At 55.4% G+C, this 16,136-nt stretch overlaps 1 protein-coding gene, 1 long non-coding RNA gene and 1 pseudogene across 2 annotated transcripts; 2 read left to right on the top strand and 1 right to left on the bottom strand.

Moving 5' to 3' along the window:
* The first annotated feature begins 3,216 nt into the window (after positions 1 to 3,216).
* On the top strand, positions 3,217 to 7,309 carry LOC149913684 (uncharacterized). Its single transcript, XR_016461042.1, has 2 exons — positions 3,217 to 4,709; positions 7,192 to 7,309. It is a non-coding gene; the product is annotated as an uncharacterized LOC149913684 (long non-coding RNA).
* Positions 7,310 to 8,930: 1,621 nt separating this feature from the next.
* LOC149913683 (uncharacterized) lies at positions 8,931 to 12,072 on the bottom strand. The gene is made up of 3 exons (XM_090129233.1): positions 10,413 to 12,072; positions 9,781 to 9,892; positions 8,931 to 9,483 (listed from the first exon to the last, which is right to left on the bottom strand). The coding sequence occupies exons 1-3, from the start codon at positions 10,810 to 10,812 to the stop codon at positions 8,931 to 8,933; spliced, it is 1,065 nt and encodes a 354-aa protein (XP_089985359.1). The 5' UTR covers positions 10,813 to 12,072.
* On the top strand, positions 11,977 to 15,138 carry LOC149913682 (uncharacterized; annotated as a pseudogene).
* The last annotated feature ends 998 nt before the right edge of the window (positions 15,139 to 16,136 follow it).

The raw sequence follows: 16,136 nt of genomic DNA, 5'->3' as shown, positions 1-16,136 counted from the left end.
GCCCAGACCTTTGGAAGGGAGATCCTGTCCCTTATGCAGGATCGAGACTATTCCTGGAGCAGTGGGAGCCTTTGCATGGGGCACAAGGAGGCCATGAGACCCCAGTGCCACGAGGACAGTGTGTCCCCTCACGGTTCTCTGTACCACAGACACCATCCACGGCCTGCTGGACAAAGACCTTGGCTCCGTCAGGGCCTTCCAGCGTTGCCAGCCCCTCAGCCATCTCCACCACGTGCTGTCCTACACTGTCCCATGCAGTCTGCACCCGTTTCCCTGCAGGACGTCGGCACCAAGCCTGCTTCCCACCACAGCATCTCCCTGCCTGGACTGCTGCCCCTGACCTCAGTGGCTGTTCTTTGGAACACACAGCTGTGGGCTGATCACAGAGTGACTCCGGGTGACCTCAGGCATCACAGCACTGCCCTCAGATCCCACATCCATATTCCCACAGCCCAGTCCCAAATCTCACATTCCGAGCCCACAGTCAACATCCCAACCCCGCATCCTACAGCCCACATCCCAATCCCAGTTCCAAATCTCATTCCCAGACCCTCATCCCAAGCCCATCACCCACCTGTCAATCTCAATCCCTCATCCCAATCGCAATCCCACATCCCCGATCCCAATTCCGATCCCAATCCCATCCCCTATGGCAATACAGAGCACCCCGAGGCCCCGCCCCCACAGCCGCTCCGCCCCGCCCCCGGCCTCTCACTGGTCGGCGACACTTCCGGTCCGTTCGCGCCTCTCATTGGTCGGCGGCAGTTCCGGCCCGCCTCCGGTCTCGGATTGGTCGGCGGCAGCGCCGCCGGCTCCGATTGGCTGAGGCGCCGAGCGCGGGAGCGGCCGTTGCCTCCGGCTCGGAGCCCGCCGTCTTTCCTCTCCGACGCCGCCGGTCCCGCAGGCGCAGGCGCTGCGCGCCGGAGCTGTGCGGGCAGCACCGAGACGGAGCCGCGGCACGACGGGAGCGGTGCTGAGGAAAGCGGCACAAGCCGGAGGTGTGCGGGAGAACGGCTTGGGCCGGGGCCGGGGAGAGGAACCGTGCGCGGGATGCGGGGCTTTGGGACGGCTGAAGGACTCGGGGCCCAACCGCCGCAGCGCTGCTGCCCGCATCCGGGCCGTGCCCCCCCGAGGCCTCCGGCGCTGCTCCCGGTGCCCCCCGGGGCTGAGGTGAGCTGTGGGTCCGGGGGGCGGTGGGGGAGATCCGGGGGGATGTGGGAGTTTAGGGGCTGTTTTGGCTGCTGGGGGGCTGTGGGGTAATATGGGGTTTGGGGGGGTATGGGGTAATGTGGGGGAATATCGGGGATGTGGGGGAGTGTCGGGGGATGTGAGGGTATAGGTACTGTGTGGGGAATATGGGGTTGGGGGGCTATCAGGAGGGATGTGGGGCTATGAGGTGCTTTAGGGGGGCTGTAGAGGGATATAGGGCTGCGTGGGTGATAGGAGGGTATGGGGCTCTAGGGCTTCGGGGGCCTTAGGGGTGGATATAGGGGTTTGTGGGGCTATAGGGTGCTTTATTGTGGCTACAGGGAGATTTGGGGCAATAGCAAGCTGTGGGGACTCTAGAAGTAGTATGGGGGATATGGGAGAAAAGGGGGCTATGTGGGGGATAGAGGGGGATATGGGGCTATAAGGCACTGGGGGGGCTTTAGGGGGTGTTTTAGGGCTATAGAGAGATATAGGGTGCTATGGGAGCTGGGGGGGCGTGGGACTGTCGGTGGCTATTTGGGGAGCTATACAGTTGTAAGGGAAGATCATAAGGGGATATGCATGGGCTATCAAAGTGTTACGGGGGATATGGGAGTATAGGGGGCTTTATTGTGGCTATAGGGTGTTATGGGGCTATAGGAAAATGTGGGGGGACTATAGACGGGTTATAAGGGGATATGGGAGGGTTATAAAAGACTGGGGGGCTCTTGGGGGAATCTATAAGGGGAAGTGGGATGGCTATAGGAGAGTTCTTATGGGATATGGGACTACAAGGGGGTGTATGGGGGATATGGTTCTCTAAGGGGCTGTGTGGGGCCATAGGGTGATAGGGGGCTCTAGGGTGGGCTCTAAGGGCTGTGGGGCTAGAAGGCTCCCCCCTTCCTTTCATAGAATCACCAAGGTTGGAAAAGACCTAAAAGATCATCCAGTCCAACCGTTCACCCACTACCAATAGCTCCTACTAAACCATGTCCCTCAACACAACATCCAGTCTTTGCTTGAACACCCCCAGGGTCGGTGACACCTCCATGGGCTGTCCATTCCAGTGCCTGATCACCCCTTCTGAAAAGTAATACTTCCTAATGTCCAGCTTGAATCTCCCCTGCCGTAGCTTGAAACCATTCCCTCTGGTCCTATCACTAATGACACGAGAGAAGAGGCCGACCCCCAGCTCACTACAACCTCCCTTCAGGAAGTTATAGACCTTTAAAGGGTTAATGGGACTATAGGGGTTTGTGGTGGGCAATGGGAGGGTCTATAGGATGATAGGGGGCTGGGGAGGGTCTATAGAGAGGGTTATTATGCTATGGGAAGTTTTGGGGGGACGTAGAGGGGCTGAGGGGGGCAGTGGGGGAATATAGGGAGATATGGGCCTATAGGAGGTGTATGGCAGATGTGGTTCCATAAGTGGCTGTGTGGGGCCATAGGGTGATGGTAGGCTATAAGGGGACGTTGGGCTAGAAGGCTCACCCTCCTCTCCCACCCTATAACCTATCCATAGGTTTAACCTATCCATAGCAGGGTGGCTGAAATGCCAGTCGTGAAACTTAAATCAGAACTGAAGTTTGATTGGAATAGAATAGCACTGTTTTGTGGTCTTAAATCTGACACGTGTTTTCTCCTTGGGCTTCAGGTACAGATATAGTTTCATAATGGCTTTGGAGAAGGTTTCACTATCCAGTCTCCTGATCAGGAAGAAAGAAGAAGGTTTTTGGAGGACTTAATCACGAGTGGAGCTGCTGCTGAACCTCCACTTCCAAGAAGCAGGCAGGTGAGGACGTTGTGCATCTCAGCCTTTCCTCACTGCAAGGTACCAGCGACTCAGTCTGTGCTGTGTGGTGATTTTCCATCAGCACTTCTGCTTGTGCCTGAGCACCAGGCATCCAGGCATCTGTATTTCCTCCCTCAGACCTCCCTTACCAGCTCCACAGCCCCCCTAGGATCTTGTTCCCCTTCCAGCTGGCTCTGAAGAGCCCTTCCATTTTTGAGAAGGCTGCCGGTTTAGTTCAGCATCTCCTGATGTGTCACAGAGATTCAGGGCGTTCAAGAAGACGCTTCTTTAAAGTGCTTAAGATGGTGAATTCTGCCAGACAGAGCGCTTGTCTAATTAACCCTCTTAACCGCAAGGTTTCTTCTGTAGGTCCCGATGATGGCACAGGCATTAAACAGCACAGAGCTCGTCGCTGGGGAGAGGCTGTGCGTTGTGTATGAAGGGAGAGATGGAGGAGGGGTTTGAACAGCGTTGTGCAGGAATGGAAAGCTGGTAAGAGAAACGGTGTGTGTTCTGAGAGCAAGGGCTGTACAGCTCATCTCTGTGTTCTAACAGGAAATGCACGGCAGAGCTCTCTGCTCTCTGTTCTTTCTTGCAAGGTTACTGCCCTTCAAAGTGCTCTGTGGATTGGCATCACGATGACAACCCAAGGATGGCAGCAGGAGATGCAGCACAGCCCTCTCCAGCAGCAACGTGCATTGATTCATCTTGCTAATTCTCAAAGGAGAAGGTGTGTGTAGCTTCCAAAGTTGGTGGCAAGATAGCATCTTGTGAAGGCTTTGGGGCTCTTCCTCTTCCGCATCCTAAGGCAGTGAAGGAGTTCCCTTGCTGTGTGGGAATGGTTCCTGTGCAAGGGCACGGTCGTCAGCCTGTAACAGATACTGAAGGTGATGGTTTTGTGTCTGCAATTATGGAGTTGGCCTTGTAGTGGCAGTTGCACCCACTAACATGCAGCTCTTTCTGACACAGGCAGCTGAATGGGCAGCGGTACTGCAGCTTCTCTGGCAGTCTTGCAGCTACGTCAGGAAGTAGCAGATGTGGATTTGAAAGAAGAACTCCGTTCCTGGGACGTTCCCCTGTTCTTCCCCTAGCCGTCCCCTTGCCCCAGCCCAGATTCCCCTTGCATTCCTGTAGGTGTTCCTTCCATCCCCCATGGCTGCCCCTTGCTTTCCCCAAGATAACCCATTACCTTTCCTTTACAGCCCACCCATAATTCCCTCAGAGCCCCGACACCTCCCTCCTCCCTCAATACTTTCCCTGCAAGATCCCAGTAGCCCAGCACAGACCCCATTTCCTCTTAATGACCTCCTCAGACTAGGAACTTCTCCACTACAGCTGGCCAAAAACCTCACATACCTCCATAGCCCCCAGCAGCACCCCATATTCCCCACTAGACTCCAGCAGACCCCCATTATTTCCTCCCTCAGATCTCCCTTATCGCCTCCAGGGCTCCTTAGCAACGTCAGAGACCTCCACAGTCCTTGACAGGACCCCTGCCACTATTCCAGGACCCCAATAGCCAACCTGGGCCCCTCCTCACCCCCTTCTCCCTCCAGAACCCATACAACCAAATAATACTGGGGCAGGGGCAGCTGCTGCTGGAGAGGAATGTGGAGCTGCAGCACTTCCTGCACAACACAGATGTGGGTGAAAGTGATGTGGGAGCACTGGGGATATGGGCCACAGGCTGCAGGAGCAGAGTGCTGCGCAGGAGAAGGCAACGTGTGAGGTAAAGGTGGGACTTGTGGGTGTGGGAACGTGGGGTGGCATGGGGATGTAGAGGGTCTGGGGTCATGTGGGGAGGGGTTTGGGGTGAGAATGGGGGATGTGGGGTGGTGCTGGAATGCATTTTTTGATTTCTTCCTGAGAGGGGATTGGGGTTCCCTGTGGCCCAAAGGTGGGGCCCTGATCCATAACCCCACATGACCCCAAAACCCCATAGAGCTCGGCATGACCGCAAGGCTCCACATGACCCATATCCCTGTGAGCACTACAACCCCGGATGAGGCTGTGGACAGTGATGGGTCTGTTCTGGGGTCGTTCAGGGGACGCTACAGGGTGGCTCTGGGGTCGCTGTACATCAGCTGCCTATAACATCTGCTGACCCCCGGCTTGCCCCCATCTTGCTGGGCAAGCTGGGAGTCCGGGGGGCTATGGAAGAGGTTCCATGATCAGAGCAGATTCACCACCAGCTCTGTGTGCGGGAACATCAACCCCACTGAGCTGTGGCTGTGTCCCATAGCTGCCCCATTTCATAGCAGCCCCAGAGCCATCCTAGAGCAGCCCAGAACAGCCCCATCACTGCCCACGGCCCGTGGCCAGCAGCAGTTCCACCACCAGCGGTGTGTTGGGTAAAGGCAGCTCCTAGGTGTGGCTGTGCCCCATAGCTGCCCCAAAGTGCCCCTTTGGGGTCCTCCCATCCGTGTCCTTTGTCTGTCCCACAGCTTTGTAGGGCTTCCCCCATCCCTGCAGATCCCCCCAAGTGCCCATGGGCTGTGCAAGAAACGCTCTCATCACTGCTCTTCCATCAGGCACAGCTCTCCCTGCAGCAGCAAAGCTCATCTGTTATTGCTATGGCTTCTCTGCACTCTCCCTCCTTGTGGTGAGGGAGAAAAGGCGCAGCTGCTCACTGAGCTCCTTCTGCTCCTGTAGCTCTCCTCCCTTGGCAGTCCCTGCTCTCCTGTTCCCTCTTGGCTGGGGACTGCAGGCTCACAGTCTAGGCCACGCATCCGCTCTGCTGTTTCTCTAGGTGAGGTCTGTGGCCAACCTGGTCCTTTTGGTGTTATTGTGTGCTTTCCTATGCAGACAGGCAGGCAGGATTTCTGACAGCTGTTGCCATTGCTGTGTCTCATGCTCTGTCCTGCACCTGTGCCTTCCCTCGTGTGCAGTCTCCACCTTCCTTTGGTCCGAACATCCTGGTCCTGCTGTGCTCTGCTCAGCATCTGTCTGCTGAACAACAGCACAGCTCTCACTCTGATCCTACTTATCCTGCTATCCGTGCAGATGTTAGAATGTTTCCTGACCGTAACAGCTCAGCACAGCCGTGCTGACCACAGCAGGGTGCAGCTTCTTGTTGCAGAGTCCCGTAGCGGTGGGTGACCGTGCAAAAGGGGAATCCCACCGCTGCTGTTCTCCATCCTTCTCCTTCTGCACCACCATGCATTCCTTCCTCCTCGTGCTGCGCTGCCATCAGAGCTCTTTGTCCATTTCTCGGGGTCTTTGCAGTAATTGCTCCAAGACCTGATGTTGGAGCCATTTCTTTACCACTGTCCCTACTGCTCCAACGTCCCCAGTCTGGGACGCCTTTTTGTAAGGAGGTCTGCTGTTCCTTCTGCAGCTGACTTGGATTTCTTCTCCCACTGTCCCCATTAAGGAGTTGATTTCCTGCAGTCCATCCCAGCTCTATCCCTGGTTCAAGTCTCCTTCGTTGCCACGCAGCACCCAAGCTCCAGCCCCTTCCTTAGTCTCGGTGGGATCGCTTTGTCACCAAACCTTGTGACAGGTGTTTCCCTGCAGAAGCATTCATGTCCTCCTTCTGGCTCTTTTGGACAGTTCCCATCTCTCCAAACTGAGGGAAACGGCTGCAGCCCACCCCATGTCGCCTTTGGGGCAGCTCTGGGGCAGTCCCCCCCCAAGGAGAAGATGCCTTTTCCCCACACACAGATGGTTCTATGGCCACATGGGGTTAGCACAGGAGGTCGTGGGTCACAGGGGGGTCATGCAGGTCACAGAGTTATGGGGTGACGTAGGGTCAGATGGCACTGCACAGAGTTATGTGGTCATATGGGGTTCTAGGTCAGAGCAATGGGGTCAGAAGGGATGGTAGGGTCAGGTTGGGTGATAGGGAGTTACGGGTCTCAGAGTGTTATATGGTGGGGGTGAGGTGGGGGCAGGGATCCCAGAGTTCTGGGGCCACATGGCAGTGGGTCGCAGCGTGATGGGGGCAGGCAGGGTCAGGGAGTCCCAGGGTCGTGTGGGGGTATGGTTCACACAGGGCTGTGGGTCACACGCTGCCATGGGGTCACGCACACACAGGGTTATGTGGTCATCTTGGGGTTTGGCTCATGTGGGGTCATGGATCGTGGCCCCACCTTTGGGCTACAGGGACCCCCAGTCCCATCTCAGGAAGAAATAAAGGCATTCCTACACCGCCCCACCTTTTTGCCTCAAACCACTCCTCACATCCCACCCTTCCCTTTTTGTCCCCATAGCCCCATGAGCAAACCTCATTAGGAGATGCCTTGGATGAAGATGGACTGCAGAGTGCTGCCTTAATGTGCTATTAATGCCGGGGGAAATATAAATTAATAAATAGACTCATTAAATGTACTTTGGGCTCTTCCACTTTACATGCACTCCTGATAGCTCTCCAGCTATCTGTACAGGTTCTGAAGACTTGAGGAAGATGTCAGGAAGGCACAAAGCACTTGAGGGCTCTTGGGGTTGTACTGGTCTCCTTGGGGTGTTTGGTGCTGAGTCCATCATCCTCCAGTGCTGAGAGAAGACTGCACAAAGTGCTCAGGAAGATAAAGTTGGAAGGAAGTTTCTGGGAGTATGAATGGGCCCCGCTGAGAGCCATTGCCAACACGGCCCCCAGGGACTTGTTAGAGCAGATAATTGGAAGCCATGATTACAGGGAGACAAAGGCGCTGTGCTGGTGGCTGTGATGCTGAGAACAGCATCCTTTGCCTTATGGAGCAGCAAGGCCAAACCCTGATGCCCAGACCTTTGGAAGGGAGATCCTGTCCCTTATGCAGGATCGAGACTATTCCTGGGGCAGTGGGAGCCTTTGCATGGGGCACAAGGAGGCCACGAGAAGATCAGGGCACACAGAACACCAACAAAGAACACACCTCCATGCTGACAGCCCTCACAGCTGGCAGCCAGCCCCTACGTGAGGGTAGGGAGGGCTGGAACCAGGCTCCACCCTTTGCCAGACAAGTGAATTGCTTCCACCTGTCCTCCACAGCAGAACAAGGCCTAATGAAGATCAAAGGCCAGTCGGCTGGGGGCAGCCTGCCAGGCCTGCTCTTCTTGGTGCTCTGCCTGGGCAGTTGGAGTGCTCCACGAGGCAGCTGTGGCAGCCTGGATGGTCTGCCTTGGGGCTGCGTGGAGCGGCTGCACTCAGGCCTTGAGGGAGATCCGGAATCTCTGGTGAAGCTGGCTGACTGGCTGGGGAAGCCTTCCGAGGCCTGAAGCCTCCTGGCCGGCCAGTTGGGCCAGGCCGAAAGCCGGCTGGCCGTTCAGGGGAGCACTGCCAGGCGAGAGGTGGCCGGCCGGCTGGCCCATGGAGCTCTGCATTTGCAGACCTCTCCAAGCCGGCCAAAGGGGCCCTGCCAGGCCAAAAGCCTGTAAGTTGTGATCCAGATAAGACAGAAGAGACTGTGCTGGATTTCCCTGGGCATCAAAGCACTGTGAGACGCTCTGATGCCCTCTCGCAATTCTTTCTCCCTCCACCAGCACAAGAGCTGGCGTCAAAAGGCGCAATGACACTGTCACAGGCGTTCTGGAGGTTTTTAAAGGGTAGGCCCCTGATAAGGCTTTATTGATGGTTTTGCCCCTCTACATTTCACTCTAGATCTCCTTGTTGGCCTGGAGAAGGGAAGGCAGCGGGGTGACCTCCTTGCAGCCTTCCAGTACATAAAGGGAGCCTACAAACAGGAGGGGAGTCAACTCTTTGATGGTGTAGCTAATGGCAGGCCAAGGGGAAGTGGTTTTGAGTTGAAGATTGGATGCCAGATTGGATTGTTCTTTCCAGAGAGAGTGGTGGGATACTGGAACAGGCTGCCCGGAGAGGTTGTGGATGCCCCGTCCCTGGAGGTGTTCAAGGCCAGGTCGGATGGGGCCCTGGGCAGCCTGGTTAGTATTAGATGTGATGCAGATGGGATTGACGCATCTGTTTTGCAGCCTCCAGTGGAGCTGTGTGTGTCGTGGGCACCCCATGCCCGCATCAGCGTGGGTAGGGTGTGGCCTTCCTGCGGACTGGGGGTTTGGTCTTTGGAGGCTGGCACTCGGGAGACCCCGTTTCTTCTTTTATGGGTGGCAGCAGTCCAGGTCGGGTGATGGAAGACTCCTCAGGCAGCCTGGACTCCCCACGAAGTGGTGATGCTGCCATCTGCCCCAGTGCATCCTGCACTGTCCTGATCTTCCTTGCCCTCTGCCTGAGAAGTTTCACCGAGTCACAAGTCAGTGGGAGCCTGGATGGTCGGCCTTGAGGCTCTGTAGACTCAGCCCTTGTGGAAGATCTTCTTGAGTCGCTTCTGAAAGGTGTTGCTGGCCTCAAGGTGATCTGAGGGGGTGCGGCCTTGGCTGTCTGCAATTTTTGCACCGCATCCTCACGATGGGCTTTTCCTGCTTCCTGCACTTCATCAAGGAAGCTCACGTGTTTGGTTCCCAGTGTTCGGCGCTGGTCTTGTTTGCTTGATGGTACTGCCTCCCCCTGCAGCTCGCAGGTCACCGGCTGCTCTTGGGCTTCAGACGCCCTCCGGATGGGTGGCAGCGGACTGAAAGGACAGAGCGGGAGGGGTCCGCGTGAGTGGCTGATGGCTTTGGGGCCGCATGCTGCAAGCCTGAGCCAGGAGCCTTGGCTGCAACGCAGCCCTCCCCACAGACAGCTCAGCGGCTGCCCCGTGACTCTCCTGGGATGCGGAGAGGGGGGCTCCTGGCGTCCCCATCCCAGCACGGTGGGTGCTGCGTTCAGCACTGTTGGGCGGCCACCAACAGTGACCCTTTGGGGCTAGGGAACGGGCTCTCGCTGTGTCACCCCCATGCACATCCCAGCCCAGAGCCTCCAGCCTCACCTGGCCTTGGAGCTCTCCTTCAGCAGTGAGCTCCTTATCCTTCTGAGGTGTCCTCCATCAACGCTGTCTGTGCTCAAGCGTTTGATGAAGGTTGGACGGTCAGCAAATCTCACTGGAATGGAGAAGGCAGAGGAGATTCACCGTAAACCCTTTGGCTCACTCACAAGGGGCTCTCAGGCCTGTTCCCAGAACATCTGAGAGGGACGCTCTGCTCCCCCCACTGCTGACATCTGCACCGCCTTCGTACCCTTCCTGACACCATCCCTGGCCCCACTCCTCCTCTCTGCAATTCAGCTCTGTTTTGGGACTGCATTAGTGACGTTGGCTTTGGGAAAGAGGAGCTGGGTGGTGACGATGAGGTGGCAGAGTGACTTTTGGGGACCGTATCCTTCCACTGGGGGAGGGCAGGGCCTAAGATCCGCACATCCTCCTGCCATAGCCAGGGATGGGGGCACGTCACGCTCAGCGCCTTAGTTTGGGAGAGGCCAACAATTCCTTAGTTTGGGAAGAGGCCGTGCTGAGCTGGCGTGAAGCTTTGACACAAGTCAGAGCCCTTGGCTGATGTTCAGCAGGGGATTTCCCATCTCAAGTATGCTGCCCGTGCCGCGGAAAGGAGCTGGCAGCTGCTTTACCTTTCTTGCCCTGGACGAGAGGTGGCAAAGTCTCTTCTTTCTTTGGTTTCTCCGGACCAGGGAGGCTTCGTGAGGACCTGCGTCTTATTGCGGGCGGTGGTTTGGGAACAAACTCCATTTGAAACCTGTACGTGACGAGAAGACAGCAACCGGTGTGACGCAGCGCTCCAGCAATCCTTGTTGCTCTCTGGTTGTCTGCTCCCAGGCACATTTTCATGCTGCATGAAGCACATGACTTTCTAAAGTCTTCAGCAGCATCAGTCGGGATAAGTGAGGGGGAAATAGTTTCAAAAGGCAGGAGGGAAGATTTAGATTGGATATAAGGAAGAAGGTTTTGACAGAAGGGTGGCAGGCACCGGAACATCTTGCCCAGAGAGGTGGTGGGTGCCCGGATGGGCATTCAAGGTCGGGCTGGACCGGGCTCGGAGCAACCTCATCTGGCGGTAGGTGTGCCTGTTCCCTGCAGGGGAGTGGGACTAGGTGCCCTTTCGGGGTTCCTTCCAGCTGAAATCCTTCCATGACTGTAGGACATATGCTCATGGGCAGGACAGTCGTGGACACAAGGAGCAAGCGTGATGGAATGAGAGCTGAGCAGCTGCATCAAGCAGCAGCTACAGCCACCAACATACTCACTTGGGAAAGACGACAAGGCAGCCAGAGAGCGCCAGGGAGGCCACCGGTGCCATCCGGGACACCACCGTGTCCAGCAGCCAGGGGGCCTGCAGGGGAGAAAGGGGGAGGATGTGGGATGTCCTCGTCACGGCTGAGGTCCTGGGGACACGAGGAGCCCAAGGCGGGGAGAGCTGACAGCAGCACAGCACTTGTACGGCCTGAGCAGCTGGCCAGATCCTGGTGGGCCGTGTGCGGGCACAGCAGGTGTCACAGCTCTGCCTGGGTCATGGAGAAACTACAGCTCACCTTGAAAGCAGCTCTTCTGAATTTCTCTTTCCCTGACAGCTTCTCGAGGAAGTCGTAGTAGAATTTCATTTGGAAGGTCAGTCCGTCAATGAGGAGCACGCCGATGTCCTTGAGGACAACGGCAACGTTCTCCCCATTCTGCAGGCAGCCGGAGAGCAGGGACACGGTGCTTTGAATGCAAGTCCGGAGTGTCTGCCAGCTCAGAGAAGCAGCTGCGGCCACCTTGCTGTATTTCAGCGGCTCCACCTTCCTATGGACTGAAAAATGCGAGGGACGGAGTTGATGATACGGGTGGTTTTCCACAGGTTCTTCCCTAGAAGTGCTTCTGGTGGACATCAGCCAGAACGGCCCCATATTTGGACGGGCTGCTCAGAGGGAGAGGTTTGCTTTTGAGAATGGAGGTGGTGGCCGTTTGCCCTGTCCATGAAGCCAGCAAAAGTTTAATCCCCCCTCCTACCTGGCAGGGACTCCCTGTGGGCCTTGAGGTGGTGCGTGGCTATGAGGTTTGTAGCCAGGTGAAACACGGGCCACTGCAGAGTCACCGTCCCGTCCTCAGTCCGGATGTCTTTGGAGATGGTGTCAAAGAAGCCAAAGGTGGGAATCCAGACCCCCTGCAAGTGGGAGAGAAAGGAAGGGCGGAAGGGTTATGGGACGGCTGGAGGAAGAGCCGAAGGGGTCCAAGGTAGGGACAGCCCTCTGCCGCTGTTCAGAGGCACAAGCCAGGGCATCGGGAATGGCTTTGGGAAGGGGCTGCGCAGTCCTCTCCTTCCCCTCGCCCTCCCAAATGCAGCACAGCAGGCAGGGCAGAAGCAGCCTCGTGGGATCCAGAGGCTTCCAGAGACAGGCATCAGCCCTGAGATAGACAGTGCCCGGCACAAGTGATCGTGCAGGAGTTGCAGGAAGCCCGTGGGATGCCCAGGAGAGAAATGTGGGGGCAGTTTCCTGCTTTCTGTGGAGGGGGAGACTCAGAGGAAGTCCAGGCTGAGCTGGATGGGGAGAGGAGGAACCCGACAGCCAACACACCTTCTGCAGCAGCAGCTGCTCCCGTACGTAGGCGGCCACCGCATCCCAGACGGCAACTCGCTCTGGAGGGCAAAGGAAAAGCAGGTCACACTCTGCATCTGCCGCTTCCCAGCACCGCTACCGCTGCCAGGCAGGAGCGAGGTGGCAGATGGAAAGTGTCATCTCGTGCCAAGGTTGGCTGTGGACCCGTGTACCTTCGGTGTCGGCGCGTGTCGGTCTGGAGGCACGCCTCGCTGCGGGGCCGACCTCGCTCATCCCGTTCCGCCTCGTGCCGGCGGCTTGCTCCTTGTTGGCGCCAGCCATGCCGGAGCTCATCCTTCAGATGCGTCTGCTCTCTGCCAGATGCTCCTTCAGGATGCAGGACCCACCAGCGTGCTCTGCCTACATACCCCTCCCGGGTGCCCATGTCACAAACGTCGCCATGGTGACGCGATGACAGCGTGGCCGGTGCTGGCCGCTGCCCATTGTGATGCTGGCACCAGCAGCCTGCTGCCCGCCCCGGGTGGGAGCGCTGACCGCTCACTGTTTTCTCTCTCTCCTTTTCTTTGCTCTCAGTGTAGTATTACTTGTTTTCCTTTAGTGGCCGTTGCCTGAAGTGATGTTCAAGAAGGAGATACGGAAACAAGTACTGTTCCAAAGTACTCTACCCGTAACGCTGATGACCTGTGGTCAGAAAGTTGCTTAGTTTTGCCTGGAAGTCGTTGATTCCTTGTTAGAACGCTCCATAAATTAGCCGGCATTGATCCTCTGTGTCACAGTCATGACTCCATGGCTCCCGCGACCCTGCCGGGCAGGGAGTGCTTTGTTTGGGGGATCCCAGAGATTTGCTTTCCTCACAGCCTTCCAAGCAGGATGAGACATTTCACATGGACATTGTGGGCAGGATCACCTGAAGGAAGGAAGAGGAACGAAGAGGGGATATCGGCTGAGTTAAGAAAGCGGGACGTTGGATTGGATGACATCAGATTTGTGAACAGAAAGTAGAACCCGGGATCGTAGGGGTTGGAAGGGACCAGCGGGGGTTCACCACGTTCACCACCCCTGCCAAAACAGGTTCCCAGCAGTAGGTTGCCAGCTATCACTTGTCTTTGTACAATTTCTGAGCGGACGTCACTCTGTGGTGTCTGTGGGAATGGAATGTTGTTTCTGCATTAGATACTAAAAAGGGCAACTGGTTTGTAGAAGAACTTTCCTCCTTCCGAGCTTATCTCTATGCAAGGGAGGTCAAGCAGATATCCAGAAACAATAACCAAGTGTGGAGTGAGGGTCAGACGTTAATTAATTAATTAGAAGTTTACACTTAGCCAGCAGAGATCTATGTTTGTCCAGTGTTTGTATGTTTAGTGAAGCGTTGAGAAGATTGGGAACCTAAAGTATTCAGCCAATGAGGAACTGGGGGAGAAAGAGAGAAGCATCGGGCAATAGGGAATAAAAGATGTAACGCTGTTTTCTGAGTGCTGTCCTGCTTGCAGGAGGCCCCTCCATTGCAATTGCAAATAAAATCTGCTTTATCAGAGATATCGTCCTGATAAAGTGTTTGGATATTTCCAACATACATCATTGAATAGCTTGGATTGGTAGGGACCTTAAAGCCCATCAAGTTCCAACCCCCGTGTCATTGTCCTTGCCTTGAGCATGGGGCATCCACAACTTCTCTGGGCAATCTGTTCCATTGCCTCACAACCTGATGTTAAGGACATTAGGAATTCCCTCCTAACATCTAATCTTATTTTCTCTTTTAGTGTGTAACCATTTTCCTTGGGCCTATCACTGTCAAAGATGTTTTTTTTTCTGTTGTTTTGTTTGTTTGTGTGTTTGTTTTGAGGCTGTAGGTGTGAAAGATGTTATGTAATGTCAATAAAACTGGAACAAAGAACTGAAGAGAAAGATCCAAATCACAGAAAATGTGCCAACACACCTCTCAGTTTCTAAACTGCTTTGGGGCCTGGTTTCTCTCCTTATTGGAAATACCAGTCTTTGAGGAGATTTATTGTGTCACTGTTTTCCAGAACTGTGTTTGGAGGACACAAAAGCATTCAGGTGCTGGGACACAGGCAGCTGCTAGCCCTGCTTGGTCTCACCTCTGTATTTGATCTCCCACTCCCTGCAGGTGTTTCCAGCTCTCCTGAATAAATGACCATGGCTAAGGTCGTGTTTTCTGCAGGCAGTGTGGGCATGTGCCCTTCCCACTGCTCTCCAGATTTCCCCCTCCCTTTGCTCTTTGTTCTTTCAGATACCTCCCAGCTATCTGGTTACTCTAGGAGCTCCCATAAGTTGGAAACTTGGGCCATCTCAGAAGTCTAATGAATTCTTTACTCAACTTCTTATTTGTGTTTGTATGTACTTTCTCTGCCAAAAGTTCTTCTGGCACCGAAATTCCCCCTGGAAGGCAGACAGCTTGAACATGGCATCCAGCTGAGGAGAGTGTTTTACTGTTCATTCAATTGCATCGTGTTGATTCCCCTTTGTTGGCAACAAGGAGGAATCCCTCTGTGCCCATGTGCAGCTGGTTCTCTGAGGAAGGCAAGTGGGAGTTGATGCAAAGAAAAGCAACACTGAGCTGCAAATTTCAGAGAAGACTGATGTGAGGAAAAGGGATGAAAATCCCACGGGGCCAATGTGAGCAGTAATGGGCTTGGGAGGCTGAGGAGAAAGTCTGTCCACACAGTGAAAGAGCAAACCTCATTAGGAGACGCCTTGGATGATTACTGTCTGCAAAGTGCTGCCTTAATTTGCTTTTAATACTGGAGAAAATATAAATAAATAAAGAGACTCGTTAAATGTACCTTAGGGTCCTCCTCTTTAAGTGCACTCCTGATAGCTCTCCAGTTAGCTGTACAGGTTCTGAAGACTTGAGGAAGATGTCAGGAAGGCACAAAGCACTTGAGGGCTCTCGGGGTTGTACTGGTCTCCTTGGGGTGTTTGGTGCTGAGTCCATCATCCTCCAGTGCTGAGAGAAGACTGCACAAAGTGCTCAGGAAGATAAAGTTGGAAGGAAGTTTCTGGGAGTATGAATGGGCCCCGCTGAGAGCCATTGCCAACACGGCCCCCAGGGACTTGTTAGAGCAGATAATTGGAAGCCATGATTACAGGGAGACAAAGGCGCTGTGCTGGTGGCTGTGATGCTGAGAACAGCATCCTTTGCCTTATGGAGCAGCAAGGCCAAACCCTGATGCCCAGACCTTTGGAAGGGAGATCCTGTCCCTTATGCAGGATCGAGACTATTCCTGGAGCAGTGGGAGCCTTTGCATGGGGCACAAGGAGGCCACGAGAGCCCAGTGCCACGAGGACAGCGTGTCCCCTCACGGTTCTCTGTACCACAGACACCATCCACGGCCTGCTGGACAAAGACCTTGGCTCCGTCAGGGCCTTCCAGCGTTGCCAGCCCCTCAGCCATCTCCACCACGTGCTGTCCTACACTGTCCCATGCAGTCTGCACCCGTTTCCCTGCAGGACGTCGGCACCAAGCCTGCTTCCCACCACAGCATCTCCCTGCCTGGACTGCTGCCCCTGACCTCAGTGGCTGTTCTTTGGAACACACAGCTGTGGGCTGATCACAGAGTGACTCCGGGTGACCTCAGGCATCACAGCACTGCCCTCAGATCCCACATCCATATTCCCACAGCCCAGTCCCAAATCTCACATTCCGAGCCCACAGTCAACATCCCAACCCCGCATCCTACAGCCCACATCCCAATCCCAGTTCCAAATCTCATTCCCAGACCCTCATCCCAAGCCCATCACCCACCTGTCAATCTCAATCCCTCATCCCAATCGCAATCC

The sequence above is a fragment of the Phasianus colchicus genome, chromosome 35, assembly GCF_987193195.1.
Source record: "Phasianus colchicus chromosome 35, bPhaCol1.hap1.1, whole genome shotgun sequence".
Taxonomy (NCBI): Eukaryota; Metazoa; Chordata; class Aves; order Galliformes; family Phasianidae; genus Phasianus; species Phasianus colchicus.
This window is presented reverse-complemented; position numbering and strand designations above follow the sequence as displayed.

Excerpts from the sequence above, each read along its gene's own strand:
- LOC149913683 (XM_090129233.1), bottom strand. The coding sequence starts at position 10,812 with ATGCCCATCCGGGCACCCACCACCTCTCTGGGCAAGATGTTCCGGTGC. Across the intron at positions 9,893-10,412 it reads TCTCGTCCAGGGCAAGAAAG|TGAGATTTGCTGACCGTCCA; the intron begins GTAAAGCAGCTG and ends TCTCCATTCCAG. Across the intron at positions 9,484-9,780 it reads AAGGAGAGCTCCAAGGCCAG|TCCGCTGCCACCCATCCGGA; the intron begins GTGAGGCTGGAG and ends CTGTCCTTTCAG.